This window comes from Takifugu flavidus, chromosome 10 (genome assembly GCF_003711565.1).
Source record: "Takifugu flavidus isolate HTHZ2018 chromosome 10, ASM371156v2, whole genome shotgun sequence".
Taxonomy (NCBI): Eukaryota; Metazoa; Chordata; class Actinopteri; order Tetraodontiformes; family Tetraodontidae; genus Takifugu; species Takifugu flavidus.
This window is the reverse complement of record NC_079529.1, coordinates 745,640-764,391: the sequence shown is the minus strand read 5'-3', so window position 1 is coordinate 764,391 and position 18,752 is coordinate 745,640. Positions and strand designations below refer to the sequence as shown.

The 18,752-nt window shown below is 47.7% G+C and overlaps 1 protein-coding gene across 4 annotated transcripts; it reads right to left on the bottom strand.

The window, feature by feature from the left end:
• Positions 1-1,228: 1,228 nt before the first annotated feature.
• On the bottom strand, positions 1,229-17,031 carry chd4b (chromodomain helicase DNA binding protein 4b). 4 transcript variants are annotated; one of them, XM_057045826.1, is made up of 39 exons: positions 16,759-17,031; positions 16,254-16,456; positions 15,657-15,781; positions 14,981-15,232; positions 14,792-14,907; positions 14,602-14,701; positions 14,308-14,518; positions 14,051-14,172; positions 13,846-13,969; positions 13,556-13,728; positions 12,468-12,713; positions 12,120-12,323; positions 11,824-12,035; positions 11,335-11,466; positions 11,151-11,250; positions 10,849-11,040; positions 10,314-10,514; positions 9,975-10,112; positions 9,775-9,896; positions 9,519-9,692; positions 9,243-9,384; positions 8,899-9,148; positions 8,679-8,803; positions 8,505-8,597; positions 8,252-8,393; positions 7,713-7,882; positions 6,258-6,447; positions 5,591-5,677; positions 5,140-5,231; positions 4,897-5,030; positions 4,312-4,456; positions 4,075-4,231; positions 3,860-3,942; positions 3,481-3,763; positions 3,205-3,375; positions 3,024-3,132; positions 2,759-2,891; positions 2,483-2,678; positions 1,229-2,395 (listed from the first exon to the last, which is right to left on the bottom strand). In XM_057045826.1, the coding sequence occupies exons 2-39, from the start codon at positions 16,315-16,317 to the stop codon at positions 2,187-2,189; spliced, it is 5,919 nt and encodes a 1,972-aa protein (XP_056901806.1). In that variant the 5' UTR covers positions 16,318-16,456; positions 16,759-17,031; the 3' UTR covers positions 1,229-2,186. The 4 variants fall into 4 exon arrangements, with proteins under 4 accessions (XP_056901806.1, XP_056901807.1, XP_056901805.1 ...); XM_057045827.1 differs by having other exon boundaries at positions 3,860-3,945; positions 6,270-6,447; positions 16,759-17,030; XM_057045825.1 differs by having other exon boundaries at positions 3,860-3,945; positions 6,258-6,444; positions 16,759-17,030.
• Between the last annotated feature and the right edge of the window lie 1,721 nt (positions 17,032-18,752).

Genomic DNA, 18,752 nt, shown 5'->3' with positions numbered 1-18,752 from the left:
TATTGAGAAAAAAAAAAAGAAAAAAAAAGAAAACTTTGTAACAGCCATCCCAGGGTGGCTGGTGAATCATTAGCAGACCTGTTAACTTTGTTCAACCACCAGTTCCTCTGTCTAACATCACTGTTGAATTATTGTGTGCAAACTATCAAACTAAAGGCTGCACAGAAGAGAATCCTTCATCATCATCATCATCATCTTTTCACCCGTAATACCTGTGCAAACCGTGTGTGTGTGTGTGCGTGTGTGTGTGTGCAGCTTTCAGGAAACACTGCATTTCAATAGTGAATGACAATTTCACCCAGTGTGAAACAAACACTGATCTATTCTAAACCTGGAGCCTTTGAAACGGTCGGGAAAGTTCCTCCACAGGTGTTTCTTTTGGCGACGGCACCAACGCACCAAACTCGAACGAGGCTGATGATTTGACTACGAGCTGATAGAAATATTAACAATAGACAGAAGAGCTGTTTCACCCCCCCCCCCCCCCCAGTTCCACAGATAGGTGTCAAGATCGCACACAAGTTCTTTGTCTACTCGTTAGAGGTCGGAAAATAAACCGTTCTGCTTTGTTTTGGCCTGTTGAAACGGACCCAGGTCGGCTTTAGTCTGCAGAATCCCCAAATATGCATTTTGGGGATTTTCAGAATAAAACTTTGACAGTGATACAAAAGTATCAGTGTCAAAACACTCAGAAGCAGGTAGACAACATCCACCATCATCTGCACACTCACCCCAGCGCCGGTCATCAGCACCACCCAGAACCCCACTTGCTTCTAGTCCATTTCTGTTCCGAGCCGACCTCCTTGTTCCGTCCAGACTTGCAGCCCGACTCTCTGCTGCTGATAAGCTATCAGGCTTCATCGCCAGCCCAGCCGATCCTCCCACCCTATAATTTACTCCAATTTTCTTAATTACTGACTATCACTGGGATAAAATGTGCCTATTCCTGTCCTCATTTCCGTGCTGCTCCTCTTCTGACTTCTGAGCAAAAGCTGCTCAGGCTCCCACCCTCAACAGTCCCCACTAGTCCTGTAAAACCCACCCTGCCACACACTCCTACTTCACCAAACATGGATACTTTCAAAAAAAAAAAAAAAGAAGAAACATAATTATGAGCCAGGCAGAATTCTCTACTCTGAGTTTAACATCCAGCAGTTTGAAAGGAAATTTAGGATCATTTGTGCTTCTTAAAAAGAATTTTAAAAAAAAATGTGACAAGACTTTGAAAAACTGTTTACTTTTTATTTTAGTCCATAAAAACAAACTGCAATGATAAAATAAACGTGGTACCCATAATATTCAACAATGTAACAATTTAACAACAGTAACAAATTAAATTAAGATTGCCATTGATCTCAAAACCATCCCATGTACCTAAGAGCTGTGAAAGGACAAAGGAGAGTTTCCGAGGAGCAAATCTGCGGCGGAGCCGTTGGGAATGTCAGGGTTCTGGCTGGAGTTGGAGCACAGAGATGCGGATCCTGGACCGGGTCACCTTACTGAGGAAGGTGGAGCGTCGGGATGGAGGATGAAGACGCAGGAGGAGGTAACGGAACCTGACCCACTGGTAGAAAAGTGATATTAAGTCTCTCAGCGTCGGGGGCGTTTCTGCAGTAGAGGTGCACATTAAGATGCCCTAATTTACACAGACACAGAAACACTCACACATGTACTCGCTCTACACAGACATGAGACGGGAGAAGGAAATGACAAAAATCCTACAGTTTTCTGAAAGTGAAATGAGCTTACTAATCTTTAGGTTCTTTTAAAACGACCCCCAAATGACTAAAAAGCACCTGCATACTCCAAGCTTGCCTTCTAATCTCCTGTCTAGCTGCTGCACCTTCATCTTCCACGTAGGAGTTCAACCTGACAGAAAGGAAAGAGTCACTGGAGGTCCCTGCACGTCGTTGCTGCTTCGGCTGCAGCGGTTAAATATGGATCTCGTTGGAGGAGAAAAGCGATCTTTCCTGCCACGAGGACCGTTTCCCCCATTCACTCCCATCTCAACTCTACGCTTCCAGCCTTTTCCAATCCTGCAGCAGCGTGCTGACCCCCGAGGTGGGTTGTAGGTGTAGAACAAGGACTAGTGTGACTGTACACGGATGCTGAGGGGGAGGACGTCTGCTACGTGGCGGTGAGGTGAATGGAACTGGCCCTGGTCGGTAGGAGTGAGACGAGTGAGGTCACTGGTCAGCGCGGCACTTGCATCTGCTGTGAGGTCTGTGATTGGCTTTGACTGGTGACCTCAGGCCCCGGCTGGCCAATCGGCTGAGGATGTTCCTCTCGGACATTTGAAGCCGCACGGCAACGGGGGGTATCCTGGCGATGGTCGCGGGGAGACGTGTGACGTCGGCTTTCATGTCACTCAGAAGCTCCTCCAGCTGTTTGAGAACTGGCGAAAGCAAACGAGGGTTTTTTTTAGTTCCACCCGACGTGAAAGAATTCAAAGCGGCGGCTCGTCCTCGACCACAAGTTTTACCTTTATGTAGAACTGCATTGGCAGGCTTGTTTCCAGACATGGACTCTTTGCTCAGGTGCTGGTGGGACTCAGCCAGACACTCCACCTCGCTGAAGCGAGTGTTCAGGGCCATCGACGGGTGGGCCGGGTCCTCGGTCATGTTCAGATACGCTGCCCTGCGCAGCTGCTCCTCGATCACCAGCGCCTGCTCCAACAACTGCACACAAACCAGCCATGACATGGAGGCGACAGGAAGAGGCGTGAACGGAGACGCACGAGTGAGCGAGCTCGGGCTACCTTGAACCTGCGTGCCAGAAACTTGTTCTTAATCTCCAGGAAGTTTCCTCTGCTCATCTCGCCTTTGAAGGGCTCATTGAGGATGGCAAACCTCACATCATTCTGCACGTCCTGCCACCGAGCGTAACCGTGTCTGGGAGACGCCCGAGTCAAGGTCATCGGCGTGTAAACAGACGGGTCATGGAGTGTGGCGCTCCAAAGCTGCCGTGGTCACAATGTGATAAAAGCATTTACATTCACAAAGGTCTTCCCCACTTAAGGATACTGTATGATGCCAGCCAGCAGCCAGTAGTCATGGCGACGGTGCCAAATCTCAAAAGTTTTCTTCGTGACGGTGGCGGCTCGCTCTTCGTTCTGCCACAGTGAGTGAAGCTCTAAAAAAGGGGGGAAAAGAGGTCAAACGAGCGTAGACGGAGAAGGAGGCGCGTGCTTGAGAGTCTCCCCACCTGTGAATCCTCCATCTGCGATGTTGAACATGAACCTCTGCTTCGTTGCTTTCTTCTTCTCCTCGCTGACGTTAACCACCGGCGCAGCTGTCGCACCTTCTTTGGCGTTCTCGCCGTTCTGCAGCTTTGTGGCCTCCTCCGTTTTCACACCGTCTTTTTCTTCCTTTAGTTCTGAATTACAAGTTCAAGTTTTGATCAGCGTGCTGTTAAAACTGGAGTTTAACAAATCGACATCAGATAAATCTTTTTTAAAGCTACTTTCACTGCCAAGAGTACCTTTCTTTTCCTCCACTGGTGAACTGGTGTCCATCTTCTCATCTTTTCCCACCTCGGCTTCACTGTTCTTTCCATCGGAACCTTCGGCCTTGACCTCAGCGGGAGCGTCGTCCAACTCCGAGGTTTTGTCCTTTTCTTCTTTGTCCTTGCCGGCATCTTCAGCCTCTTTCTCCTTTCCTCCTTCTCCATTTCCTGTACTCTTCTCCTCTTTCTCTGCTGTGGAGTCAACTTCTTTCTTCTCAAGGTCTGGTGATTTTTCAGACTCGTCCGGAATTTCAATAATCTTAAGAAAAGAAAAAAAAAAAAAACAGTCATCACTTTTTGATTTGACAGGTTTGCTGAAACTGACGGTTATAACAATAAAAAAAGCGTCAATAACCTCGGAATCATCCATCTTCTTGGTTCCCTTGCCATCCTCACAGTCCTTCTTTCCCTCTTCCTTTTCATCCAATTTAGATAAATCTTCTGACAAAAGAGTGAACACATCAAAATTATACATTTTTCCACTCTATCAAGCTCATTGTAAATGGTGCCGGTCAAACTACAATAATGAGCCGATCCAACAATTCCCGGGGTTGACAGGTGTGTGTTTACCTGGGATAGGAGTGTTTGGCTGCGTATCAGCAGGAGTCCCTGTTGAAGGAGTCTTTGGGTCTTCGCCTGCAGCCAAAGCTGCAGCCCTCTTGTTCTCCTCCAGCTCTGCCATCCAGGGCATCGACCACTGACCGTTCACGTGCTCAAACTCCTGCACCTGCAACCCAGAGCTCAGACAGTGAACACCTGTGCCATCGCTACTTCTCTACACCAGCTTCTGTAGCCACTTCTACTCGCCTTCTTTCTTATGAGCGACATGACACCAATGCGGGTGAGCACGTGCTGCCGAGACAGACCCTCACGCGGGACGCCGTCCGCAAAGGTCTCGGCTCCATCAGCTCCCGGCTCGCACAGGTGACGCATGAAAAGCGACACGTAGGCCCTGAGAACAAGCACGAGGTGACAGATTGTGAGTGGGGCTGCACACACGGCACAATAATGCTGCTGAAAATCGCCATGGCGACAAACAAAAAACACTGAACAGGACTAATTTACTACAGAAGACCCTTTTTTTTCATTTAAACTATTCCTAAAAGTCCTAGCTCTGTATCTGAGCATAAGGGTCATCTTCATGTCGCTGTAAATATTCATCCTGGTTTATCATATAGTTATATATGGTTCATCCTTTTGCAATATTCACGATCAGGTTAATATTCAATGATCATTTCAGATCACGCTGCAAGAACTTGAAACTATTTGATTGTTGATTCAGTTTACTTTTCTGCTGCAAACTGTGTTTCAACATCAAGAACTTCTAAGTTTTCATGTCACAAAGATGCACAAAAAAAAAAAAAAAAAAACAAAAGACACATTGCGACTCACTTAAACTCTTTCTCAGACTTCCCGCGAAGGTCCCTCACCAGCCACTGATTAGTGAACGCATCCTGGGGAGGCATCCCATAACGCATCACAGCATTCAGGAAAGCCTTCCTCTGTCGGGCATTAAAGCCCAAAACCTGTCAGTCAGGAAAAGGAGGTCAAAGGTGAGCACTTGCAACAAAGAACCGACCGCAGGACGTAGATACATTAAAATGCTTTGAAGTGTTTTCATCTGCAGGAACTCACCTCGATGTTCCCGCCCACTCTGGCCAACAGTGGAGGTAGAGGTTTGTCCCGGTCATTCCTTAACCCTTTACGGTTTGGTCTGCGGGAATTAGCTGAAAATAAAATAAACAGAGTCACATTTTATTGGGACTAGTTTTAATCACGCAGCCGTGAACCCACGTGCACCATGAAGTCTACACTCTTACTTATTCTATCATTTCTTACTTCTTTACAGCACAGAAAACGCAGTTTTCCAAGTTGTTTTATGGTTGTTAATGACAATAACTGTCGGCTGTATCGCAATAAGAGCAAGGGTGGCTTAAGGGAAATAGTGTGACAGGCCTGGAGCACAAACGGTTCCATATTTAGAACTGACAAGAGATTGTTGGGACAGTCAATTATGCAAATCTGAAAAGATCAGCGCACTCTCTCACAAACATTCCTCTGCACAACAGACAGGGCTGAGCATTACCTTCACTTCGCTCATCGAAGTCCTCGTCACCTTCCTCAGAGGCCACAGAATAGTCTGACTGGTTATCAGATTGATCTTCTTGCCAGTCTGAAGGAATCAAAAATGGAGAGTCAAGACAGTCTAAATCATGGTAAAAATATTTTATAAGTTGAATTTGACTTTTGGGGGGGGGGGGGGGGACACCAAAAAGCTGCAGTTCCCCAAAATCACTGCGATTTGGCGTATGGCCACAAGGGGGAGCCACTGCTGCAGCGCTTCATTTTGAGATGTCCTAAATCAACAAAACTACGGAATTGTTCAAACTATTATGGAAACAAAACATGCAATTATACCTTAATCTACCTTTACATTACATTTATGAAGCAAAATTTTTATCTGTAGTGGTAAAACACAGAACAGAAAAACCAACATGCAATATTCTATTCTTTAAAATATTGTTTCTCTTGTTAAATATAGGCCTTAGGGCCTCATCGGGACCGAATTTAACTTGTTTAATCATTTTTGGTCCGTTAAACATTGTCAGTTTGCTTCGTAACACAGAACATTGCATGTTAATTATTCTACCAACAATACACAAATGCAAGTCCACCCACACAGCACAGCACAGCACAGCACAGCACCACAACACAACACAACACACTGTATGATACGGAATACTGTTCTGTACCCTGTCTTATACCTCGTTCCTCTTGGGAGCCATCATTGTAGTTGACCGGCTTTCGAGTTCTTTTGCCTTTGCCCAGATTTCGAGCAAGATCCTCCTGCTGCTGCTCATAGTGGTGGCGGAGCAGCTTCTCCCAGTAGTCGGGGTCCACGCTTTCTTCCTGTTTGATCACCTCCCTTTCCACCTCTTCCTCCTCATTAAAAAAGGAAAGAATGTTTAAACAAACCCCCTCCACTCAACAAGAACTGGTTAAAATCAGTTAGGTGACATAATTACAGGAAGCTTGACTAAAGTCCACCTTGCAGGTTTTGACACTTTGTAAACTCAATGTGATCTTGTGAAAACTGACCATTTGGAAAAATTAAAGGAGGATTTGAAATCAAGACAAGTTTAAACGCGTCAGTACGTGCCAAAGAAATGCTCCTCTCAAACATTACGTCATCTTAAATCACGTTACGAGCGGGATTTATACACCAGGCGCTGCCGGCGTGGAGAGTGGGGAGTTATGGAGTCGGTGTCCATTTCAGGACTTTTGGATCGAATCAATTTATCATCGACGTGGTGAATTGTTGCTTTTGCACAAACTCCAGCCTGTCAGGACATGACGTGCGGGGGGGGGGGGGGGGGGGGAGTGGGGCCTTCATCTGTGACTGGGTGCGTTTCACTGCTGAAGGGAAAATACCTCCCGTCAACCGCTCGTCCACACACACCGGGGTACATTTGTCCTCGGTGCCCGTATGTATTAGTAATTCTTTATTATAGTATTTTTTAAATTTATTCCACGTGTGCTGACAATTATGTTTTAAAATCTTATTACACATATCCACCAACCACTCCCATATAGTACTCCCCCCCACCCACACACGCCTTCACTACCAGCAGCTGTGGAAATTACCAGACTTTTCCATCCATACCAGTGTCTTTTGTAACAAATAAGAAGCAGAGCCAAGGGAATCAATCGCTTCCTACCTTTGTTATAGGTACGTAAGCACCCTGAGAAACTTGGCTTGTTGGGACAGCTCCTGCTGACTCTGTAGAACCCGTCTTTGCTGCCGCCATTTTATTTTGTCTTACACCCTTTTTTGTTTTAATCCCGATTTATTTGTTCTTCTCCCCTGAGACTTTCAGGTGACTTCCACCATAAATGTAAAACTACAGTGAAAGCGGCGCGCATCGCCTGCCACAGCAGCTGTTTGCCAACATGGTGATAATAATGATTTCCGTTATTAGAGGTGTGATGTGTGTAGGTTACTGGAGAGCAAAGCACCCTTAGCACCTATTGTGGGGGATGGGGGTGGGGGGGTATTAATGAGCATGAGACAAGCTGATTGTTTTAGACAGCAGCAATAACACCATAATCTGTGTGATACATAGGGTCTAAACCGTCACCCTTCTGAACATTTTAATCCAAGTGTTGCAGTTCCTATCTACACAGATATTTCACGGACATGCTCTCACCTCATCATCTTCATCTTTGACCACATATTGGGCCACTTTGAATGAGCTGAGGTACTCATTCATGCTCTGGAGCTCAGTGTCCTCTGTGGCATCCTGGTTCCTGTCAAGCAAACGGTCGATTGCGTGATCGTCGTAATGGATCACACTGCTGTCGTCCTCTTTATTGTCCCCTAAAAGCACGGCAGAAAAGGAAACAGAAATGAGTAATTCGGTGAAAACGCGACCACCTCAACACGATTCTTCACGATGCAGAATTCAATGAGGTCAGTGAAAATGCTTCATGTTCAGGAGTGATGAACTGAAAACTCAAGTTTGCTTTGCAGGACTCACTGACAACCTTTTAAAACAACAACAGATTAACAAAACCGAGACTCGTTACCTCAAAGGTGTTTGCAAAGTTTATGGGTGACTAATGAGCAAAGACAATAGGGCTGCTAGTAAAGAACAATTGAAGTTTGCCCTGATCTGAACAGCAGTGACCATAGAACAAAATCTAAAGTAGAAAACATGTACACAAATTTGTGTTTGAGCCAACACACCATCTCCAATTTCATCCTTGAACAACTCCTCTGTTCCAAACTTGAGGATGTCGTCGAGCTCCTGCTTAGACATGGAGCCCGTCTTGGAGCCAAGACCAGGTCGCACGACCAAATGGGTCAGCATCATCTTCTTCTTCGCCACCTATTGGTAGGGCAAATTAAAAAAAGAGTTAACCAACAAGTTTTGGGTAGAGACTGAGCAAACCGTTACAACAGGTATGTGTAAAACATTCCGGTGTTCCTTTTCACAAACCTGCGTAATCCTCTCCTCAACAGAAGCTTTGGTAACAAAGCGATAGATCATCACCTTCCTGTTCTGGCCGATACGGTGAGCCCTACTGAAGGCCTACAGAGCAACAACAGCATTATCTCCTTTGATCCAGTCAGAAACGAAGACACTGATGTTGAGAGCTGTCACGCTGCGTACCTGGATGTCGTTGTGGGGGTTCCAGTCAGAATCATAAATGATGACGGTGTCAGCTGATGCAAGATTGATGCCCAAACCACCCGCTCTGGTTGAGAGGAGGAAAGCAAACTGAGGAGCGCCTGGAGCTGTTAACAAAAAACACAAGCATAAAGGTTAGGAATTAAACCACAGCAGGTGTCTTAAAAAAAAAAAAAAAAAACAACTACTGCATTAAACCTACCATTAAAGCGGTCGATAGCCTCCTGCCTCATGTTTCCAGTGACTCCACCATCAATTCTTTCATATTTGTAGCCCTCATTCTCCAGGAAGTCCTCCAGCAGGTCCAGCATTTTGGTCATCTGAGAGAAAACAAGAACCCTGTGGCCCCCCTCCTTCAGCTTTCTCATCATCTTCTGGAGCAGCATCAGTTTCCCTGAAGACTTTACCAGAGAATTCCCCTCATACATGCCGTTGGGAAGTTTTGCTGCCTCCTGCATAGAAAAAAGAAGTGAATCTAGTGACTGTAGATCAGTTACAAAGTGGATCATGTTTTCTGCAAACATATGAAAACTACTTGAACCGTACTGTGGCAGCTGCAGGGAAGAGGTAGGGGTGATTGCAACATTTTTTAAGGTCCATCACCACATTGAGCAGGGAGACTTGGTTTCCACCCCCACGCGTGTTCAGGGCCTCAAAATTGCGTGTAAGAATGAACTTGTAGTATTTTCTGGGTAAGAGAACAGATTATGTGTTAAATAACTTCAAAGAAATGGATTGAAAATGATGAAAAACAGCGATATGAAACTTTAACGCATCAGAATCACACTTGAGGATTTTCGTCAACACAGTCTGCCAACTTACTTCTGCATGGGGCTAAGTTCCACTCTAACAATGAGCTCCGTCTTTGAAGGCATGTGTTTGAATACGTCGGCCTTCAGCCTCCTGAGCATGTGTGGTCCCAGCATGTCGTGGAGCTTCTTGATCTGGTCCTCTTTGGCAATGTCTGCAAATTCCTCAAGAAATCCCTCCAGGTTGCTGCAGAGATAACGAGTATTAGCGACGCATAAACGATAGCAATGCAGTCACATGTGAGGTGTTCTCATGTGCGGCTACTGACTTGAATCTCTCTGGGGTCAAGAAGTTCAGCAAGTGGAAGAGCTCTTCCAAGTTATTCTGAAGAGGAGTCCCAGTTAGCAGCAGCTTGTGTTGCAACTGATAGTTGTTCAAGACTCTGAAAAACTGAACAAATTGGGAGAGTTAGTGTAAGAAAAAGTAGTTAGCATGACATGGTGGCAACAGGGTTGTTGAGATGATTACCTTGGACTGGTTATTTTTCAGCCTGTGCGCCTCATCTACCACCAGACAAGCCCACTCAATGGAGCCAAGCACAGCCTGGTCGATGGTAATCAACTCATAGGATGTCAGCAGGACATGAAACTTGACTGTTGAGTCTTTCTGTAAAGCACAGAATAGCAGCCCGAGAGAGTAAGGAAACAACTGGGGTCAAAAGAGTTGTTACAACCAAGACAACTTTTTATATCTTATACAATGTGTCAGTATTAATCACCCAGGTATGTGTAACTAATTAATTAAGCCAAACCAGTTGATAAAAGGGTTTTAACGGTTTTTGGTGCCACTCTTGAACTTTCTCCTTACCTTCATTTTGGAGGCTTTTTTCCCGCCCCGGATGGCGTTCCCTTCAAAGGAGAACTCGTTTTCACGAATGACAGCCCTGCTGTCTTTGTCTCCGACATAGGTCACCACATACATATCGGGAGCCCACATCTCAAACTCTCTCTCCCAGTTAATGATGGTGGAAAGGGGAGCGCTGACCAGGAAGGGACCTTTGGAGTGGCCCTATAATCACCGCACACCAAGTCAATACAGGATAACGCTCATATAGCTTCATTTAAATACGCAATGCTTTTATCCAGACTATACGGTAGCCTGACCAGTCGACCTTATCTGACGACGTACACACACATACAATATCTAATGTTTTGCCCTGCCTTTAGGATAGAGTTCCTAACTTAGAACTCATCCCCTTTACTGGGCAAACTTACTCTCTGTCACATGTCTGAAACCCCACCCACTAACACAGCTTGACAGGGGAGGGCAGACGGGACAAAAAAGCTGTTCCACATGTTCCACAAAGTACCAACTGACATGAGAGTAATGCCACAATTCTTACCTCTTTGTAAAGAGAGTAGAGGAACACTGCAGTCTGCACAGTCTTGCCTAAACCCATCTCATCAGCAAGGATTGTATCTGTGGCTTGAGCCCAAGAAAACCTGAGCCAGTTTAGTCCTTCCAGCTGGTATGGATGCAGAGTTCCACCTGTGCTGTCCAGGTAGTCCGGCTGGCGATCAAACTTAATGGTAGGCTGGAGAGAAAGAAAAGAAAGAGATATAAATTCCGTCTCTGTCCTGAGAGGTATTTTATTACACTGTTTTAGTATGAAATGACCAAAGTATAAGTAAGAGAGGTGCTTACGTCTACGACTGGGTTAGCCGGCGGTCTCTCTGCTTTTTTGACTTTAACCGTTTTCTTCAGCTTCTTTCCAGGTCTGCCCTCCTCACCCACCATCAATTCTCTGGAAGAAAACAACAGTGAGTGAGCAAAAACACAATTTCAATGATATTTGCCCCTCTGGAATATCAAAGTTATTGTAAATGACCTGTGATTCCAGTATGTCTGTTTGTAGGGGTCATATTCAGGGATGTCCATGTCTTCACTCTCCCAGGTTGACTGGTCATAAGGCAGATCTCTCCATTTGATTAAGTAATGAACATTATTTTTCTTATCAACACTGGAATGAAAAAGAAGACAGATGGAACAACAATGAAGCGCTACCTCTTGCACTTTTAGTCTTCAGGCATATGCAAATTATATAAACTTTCATGAAGTGTTGTTCATTCTAAATTATGATTCAATTCACAAACCTCTTCAGTCGTGGTCGTATTAATGTTTTACCCAACATCCTATACTGGCATTCTTACAGACAGTTGCCATCTATCAACCACGACAATGACGACTCAAGGTTGTCACACCAAGACAGTCGATACAAAAGGACGAGCCGTGCACGTCGTTTGGACCGCAGCGCGTGTGTAGAATTTTAATACTTTTGCATGGTACATAATGCACCTTTTCTACTCCATTGTCCTACCTGTGGTTGAGGACGCGATGGATCATCAGCCACTCCATCTTGACACCGTAGCGGCAGATCTCCTCCTCCATGCGGGCAATAAGAGGGTCCTTGTTCTTCCTTTTGCTGCTTTTATCATCATCACCCTCCCCTCCGAAATCCACAGGTGGTGGCTCGTCCATGTCAGTCTTCCTTTGGTAGTTACGGAACATCACCTGGCAGTTCAGCTCCAACTGAGGGTAGAAGGGAAAGAGCAGGTTCATGAAGACATCATCTCATCACCTCAGTGAGGCTGCAGTGGGGAGTCTGCGGTGTACCTGGAGCTCCAGCACCCACGAGCAATGCCAGTAGGACATATTGCACCATTTGACAAAGAACTCCCTCTCCCTGCGCCCAGCCAGTGGTGGGGGGTCAGGAGCATCGGGTGGAAGGTCAGCAGGCCGAGGGACAGGTGTGGGGGCAGGTGGCTCCCCCCACCTCCATGTTAAAACCTTCTGGACTTTACCCTTCATTGGTGGACACTGTTAAGACGCAAAAGAGGTAAAATGATTACTTTGACCTTAAAAGCTATTTTCTAAATTTCTCATATTTTCACATGAAAAAGAAAATAAGGGTGCCAGACAGACCCCATGCACCCCCCCCCCCCACCAGTGAACTGTGGTTACCTTGCAGCGGGGGCAGATCCATTCTCCATTAGGGATTTCGGGGAGCGGAGGGTTGAGGCAGTGGATGTGGTAGGAGGAGGGGCAGGTGTCACAGCACAACAGCTCTCCTCCATCCTTGCACACCCGGCAGAATTCAATGTGGTGGTCATCCTCCTCCTCCACCCCTTCATCTCTCCTGTCTTCCTCATCCTCCCCTTCACCTTCAGAGAGATCATCCTTGGCCTCCCACTGGATGCCTTCTTTCTCCTGGTGGCAGAATTAAAAAGTGAGGCAGCAGCGGCGTACATGTTGGTGGGGGGTGGGGGGGTGGGGGTGTAACATGGAGTGAAAAGAAAAAGGGAGGGGTGTGGGCGGGCGCAGAGTGCGCGTGTGTGTATGAGAGGGAGGTGGTTACATAGCATATATGTGCATATTTGTGTGGATCCATGGAGGAGGGAGGGGTGGAGGAGGGACGGTGAAGGGGGGAGGGAGGGAGCAAGGAAATGGCAGGGGAGGGACAAGATGAGGAAATGGGGGATGGGAGGGGGGGCGGTGGTTGGTGGAGGGGAAGGGGGGGAAGATAAATGGAAAATAAGCTAAATGGTTTGGGGACAAAGGGAACCAAGATTTTGTCATTTCTGCTTTCCTTTCTAACACTTAAACGAGTCCAACTTTCCAGCACACATCAGTTCAGCCAGGTGGGACTTTTCATCCACTTTTTACCGTCCATGAATCAACGCTAATCTCTTAACGGAGAAGGTCAACAAAAGCCTATTTAAAATCTGCCCGACCATATCTGGCATCTCAGTTCACCCAAATCCTGCGTTTGTGTCAGGTTATGAAAGTCACCAGCACTGAATTAAGGCAAGAACCCATCTAAAAAGACGCACACCACAGATATCGTCAGGTTTAGAGGAAGAAACTCTACTAAACACGTTTCAACTTAAAGCTGTTTCCTGCCCTGGTTCCTCCAGGAGACTGCAACCCCCCCCCCCCCCCCCCCAGCCTGTCCTGACCCCGTTCTCCAACAGTCAGAAGCCACCGTTCCTGTAAAAGGATCAATATTTGCCTGGTCTGCATACGGCTCTAAATGCGTTGATGGTACTCACACAGTGTGGGCAGCTCCACTTGCCCTCGGGTGCTTTTTCCATGTCAGGGTCCAGGCAGACCATGTGATAAGCTCTTGGACAGGTGTCACACAAGATGATCTCTCCTCCTTGCTGGCAAACCTCACAGTAGTCCTGATGATCCGTCTCATAGCCGTCGCCATCCTCCGTCTCCACTGAAAATATACGTTCAGAGAGAATAAGAATATAGAAAGCGTCCTGGCCAAATGAAACCTTCTGCACTTGTGTTATTGTCCTAATTGATCATGTCTTTAATCATCGTCTCTGCAGACCTTTCTTTTTCTTCTTTGAACTTTTGGGTTTCTTCTTAGGGCGACTGCTGCGGTTGGAGCCATCGGACACGGAGAAACTCCCATCATCGAAGTCACTGTCAACATCAGGTTCGTCCTCATCGCTCTATCAGAGATGGAGACACGTTTAAAATAAACGGAAATGCCCAAACTATCGAAATAGAAAAACAACCAAGGTTAATCTTACAGAGGAGCGTTTTCTCTTGCTGTTGAGTCCCCCTAATTTGATCTTGAGTGGTGCCACCTTCTTGGGTTTGGATTTCGGCGGGGGCTTGGGGGCGGGCTTTGACTTCTTACGAGCGTTCGGACCTGAGAACACGGAAGGATCGATGGTCAAACAAGAGAACACAATCAAATATCTAAAATGAAATCATGAGCAACTAAAATGACGTGCCACATTCATGCCACATTTATTCGATAGGCACCACATCGGCCCCACTTTACCTTTGCCCTCTTTAGTCTTGGCCTTGCGGAGCGGAGGCGCCGGGGCAGGCTGGGGCACAACGGGGGCAGCGGCAGCAACAGCAGGAGCAGCAGGGGCGGCTGAAGCAGCAACGGCAGTTTCAGAGGCTCCTTCCGTCCCGGTGGCCACCATGTTCTCCACAGCTGCAGCCACATTGGCAGCCGCCAGGGCCGCGTTAGCCGTGGCAGAGCCCTGCAACACAGCACGCAGCACTGAGACACGCGCCACAGCAACTCGCCGAATCTGAGAGCTCCAACCTGGTTCATCTGAAATACCTTAAGAGGATTGTTGGTACTGAACTCTCTCCACTTGGCCATCATTAATGTCATCATCTTAGATACAGCAATTTTGGGATTCTTAGCTGCAATTAAAGGCCTAGGGATGAAAAACAACATAAATTATTCAGGAAGAACTGTTGCGATGACTGGAGTCATAAATACGATCACAACACAAGATTCTCTATACCTGACAAACTGGCTGAAGGCCTTGTAGTTAGTGAGGGCATTATAGTCTTCCTGAGTAAATACGTGGTCAATGTCCTTCATGCCCCATGCCTCAAGAAGCTGCGCTGAGCTTTTAGGCTGAGAGAGTGCAGGCGTTAACAATAAAGGCCTAACATTTCAGCTGTGCGCGATTACTTCTCACTGTTTTTACCTGGCAATCCTCTTCGTCGTCGTCGTCATCGTCAGGCTCTGGATCTTTGCGTTTGCTCTTAGAGGCAGACGAACTTCCCTTCTCTGCACTCGCACTTTTCTTTTTATCTTTAGCAGAGCTAGAGCGCTTCTTCTTCTTCTTCCCGGGGGCATAATCGCTTCCCTCACTCTCGGAACGCATAGCCCCCTCATCTGGATCTCTATCTGCTGCTTCGGAACCAATTAGATGCTCTGGGGAGCTGACTGGAAACTCCTGAAACACAGGAAGATTGTCAACTGCAATACAACACTGGTCCTGGTGCTTGTTTATTGCACCAGACTCAGTTATTTGTCTTATTCATCTGTGATATTTCCAGCACATATTGCACATATTACATATTGCACATATTAAAATACATTTATCTCTTTTATAGCGGCAGCACATTACATCATGAACCATTTGGCTGCAGAAGACTTCTGGAAGTGTGGGGGAAAAGCCCGAGCAAATGTAGACACAATATCCTTGACAGGTTTAACGCAGGGAAAGTTTTAACGCAGGGAAGGTTTTAAATGACCCACAAAGCAGCCAATAGCGTGCAGAATTTGGAGCGCATGTGATTAAGGTCGCGGAACTATTGACTAGGTCAGGATTCAACCACGTAAATGACACCTATATCCTTCTGTTAGACCGAACTGACCTCTCTGATGGGTCTCTGCCTCTTGCTGCTCCTGCTCTCCCGGCTGCTTTTCTTAGCTTTCTTCTTCTTCTTGGACTTGGGCACCTCCTCCACCTCAGATAAAGCATCGTCCAGATCGTCCTCACCTGTGCGGGGAAACACGCGTTAATCACGCGCTAATCACGCACGTACTGCGGCGCTTTCGGTGGTCAAGATAAACGCTGCAGGCCGGAGGGAGAGAGAGAGAGAGGGAGAGAAGAAAAAAAAGAAGAACAGAACGCGCACTGGCACGACTTGGTCGCGCGCGCGCACGTGCACGCAGGCAACCAACGCGAATGCCACAGCAGCGCAGGTTAAAACTTGTCGGTTCCCTCTTCAAAACTTGAGTTTGCGTCGCGCTGAGGGGAACACGTGAGGCGTAAACGAGGCTCCTGCCGAAAAGTGAGCCCGAGTATAAACACACAAGTTAGCAAACTAGCTTAATGTACCACGGAGCGCCGGAGCCGAGTACTCATGGCTGGCTAAAGCTAACGCTAGCCTTAGCCCGCTCAAGTGACTCAAAGATGGATCTTCTTTGCAAAAAGATACTAATAATTTCAAAAAAAAAACTGAGCTTACCGGGAAGAAGTGAATGCTCGTCCGCGGCTCCAAAGTCTTCTCTCTCATCCTCACTGCCCGACATTTTCAATTCTGTTTCTTGTTGATCGAATTAATCCCCCCCTAAACCTTGCTCCTCGGTCGGCGAGGGAGGAGGGAAAATGACGTGGGACCGGGCTGGAGAATGGACCGGGGGTGTCCAGGAAGGGAGGGGGTGGATGGTGCTGGAAAAAAATAAATAAATAGCGTTGGTTGGTAGCTAATCCTTGCCGGGTTTATTGTCTACGTTGCGAATAATATCCCATCGGCGCGCGTAAATAAGTTAAACAACTAAATGATCTGTGACTTGACATGATCTGCTTAATGGTTCGCAGTTTTTTTTCTCCCCATACACAACTGAATTATGATAAGTCTGGCATCCATCATGGTTTCAAACAGAAGCGGCAAATTCGCACACTCGCGTAAAACAATTTAAAAAAAGAAAGTTGAAGTGCGGAAAGCCCACCTTCTCAGATTATAAACTTACTGTGGCGTGGGTAATAGTCCCGGGTCGAAGTGTGCTCTCCCTCCTCTCTCTTTCCCTCGATGGAAGAATTAAGATAACTCACACTGTTTGTGCGCCAGTTGTCGCCATTTAGTGCTCATTCATTAAGCCCGGAACCACTTATCATCGAAATAAAAAAAAAATGAACCGACATTGACCCAAAACACGTCGCACGTCCCCCTCTTCTCTCGCCCCCAACCTTACACGCAGAGCTTAGCTAACAACCTCACAAACACACAAAGGGGGCAGACATCCCATAATAATCCCCCCTCCCACACTCACACAGGACTCTGCATAGTTACCTCGCAACGAACAGACCATAATACTCAGCCTGCCCCCACCCCCTCCACCACGCGCGCGACCGCACGCGCGTCCGCACGTACACTACCATTACTAGACATGCATACAGGCTCATCGCATGCACACTCCTTCCCCTTTCCACCAGTAGTCCCAACCCCCTTAGCAACCCCGTTGTCATGGTGACGCCCCCTCCCTGCCGCTCCCTGACAGACCATAATACTCCAGCAGTCGCTGCATACATCCCATAATATACAACTCCTAAAAAGAAAGAAAGAAAAAAATAGGCTGCCAATGTCATGGTCTCTAAGGGAGTCCACTAGTGACAGACCATAATACTGACTTAGCAACCACCTGAGACGACTGTTCCAAGAAGTCAAAGACTTTGGCTCATGCACCTAAAGCGCAGGTAGTGCACGTGGGGGTCGCTGCGGTGTGCGGGTCAACCGCTGCTGCGTTTGGGGCCTGTTGGGCCCTCCCAGAACCCCCAACGGCTCCGGGCTCCAGGGCCACACCAGCACGACCCAAACGCCGGGTCCGGGTGCAGCCCGCCGAGACCAGCAAGTGCGGGCCGTGGCGCCGGACGCCCAGTCGAGAACAGCCGGGACCAGATCCCGGCTCGGGTTTCGACCCCACATTGTAGCGTTGTGCTGTAAAAACGACCTGAACGAGCAACGAGGGGAAACAACAGCACGCAGAGGCCGAACGGGTCCGCACGCACTCGCTGGCACCCGGAGAAAAAGGCCCAGTCGCTTCGCTTCACGGGGCCTCCGAGCCGAGGCCTCCGATCACAACGCGACTGTCGCCGACGCCCCAGCCAGAGCAGCGAGGTAAACAGGTAAACAGGTAAACAGGTAAACAAACACAGGCGAGTCGCTGTGCGGAGGGTGACGGCGCTGTGGAGAACGGGTGAAAATATTACACACGGACGGCTGCACACCCGGAGGACACCGCTGTCTCCCTCATGCTAACGCACGTTACTCACAAAATAAGGAGGCAGGGACGATGGTCGGCACACGCGGGGTTTTATTAGGATTCCGAAGAATGTGCCGGAGGAACTGTACGTTAAAGCTAAACCGGCGGCGTGCTGATGTCATCACGCTGTGCAGCACCACCGTGGGGGTGAATGGTGAACTGGCTACTCTGCGTTGGGTCGCACACCAACCCTGAGGACAGGTGTACCCAGAATAAACGCACCGGTCCTGAGGACAGGTGACCCAGAATAAAGGAACCGGTCCTGAGGACAGGTGTACCCAGAATAAACGCTCCGGTCCTAAGGACAGGTGAACCCAGAATAAAGGAACCGGTCCTGAGGACAGGTGAACCCAGAATAAACGCAGCGGTCCTGAGGACAGGTGAACCCAGAATAAAGGAACCGGTCCTGAGGACAGGTGTACCCAGAATAAACGCTCCGGTCCTGAGGACAGGTGAACCCAGAATAAAGGAACCGGTCCCGAGGACAGGTGTACCCAGAATAAACGCAGCGGTCCCGAGGACAGGTGTACCCAGAATAAAGGAACCGGTCCTGAGGACAGGTGAACCCAGAATGAACGCTCCGGTCCTGAGGACAGGTGACCCAGAATAAACGCACCGGTCCTGAGGACAGGTGAACCCAGAATAAAGGACCGGTCCTGAGGACAGGTGTACCCAGAATAAACGCAGCGGTCCTGAGGACAGGT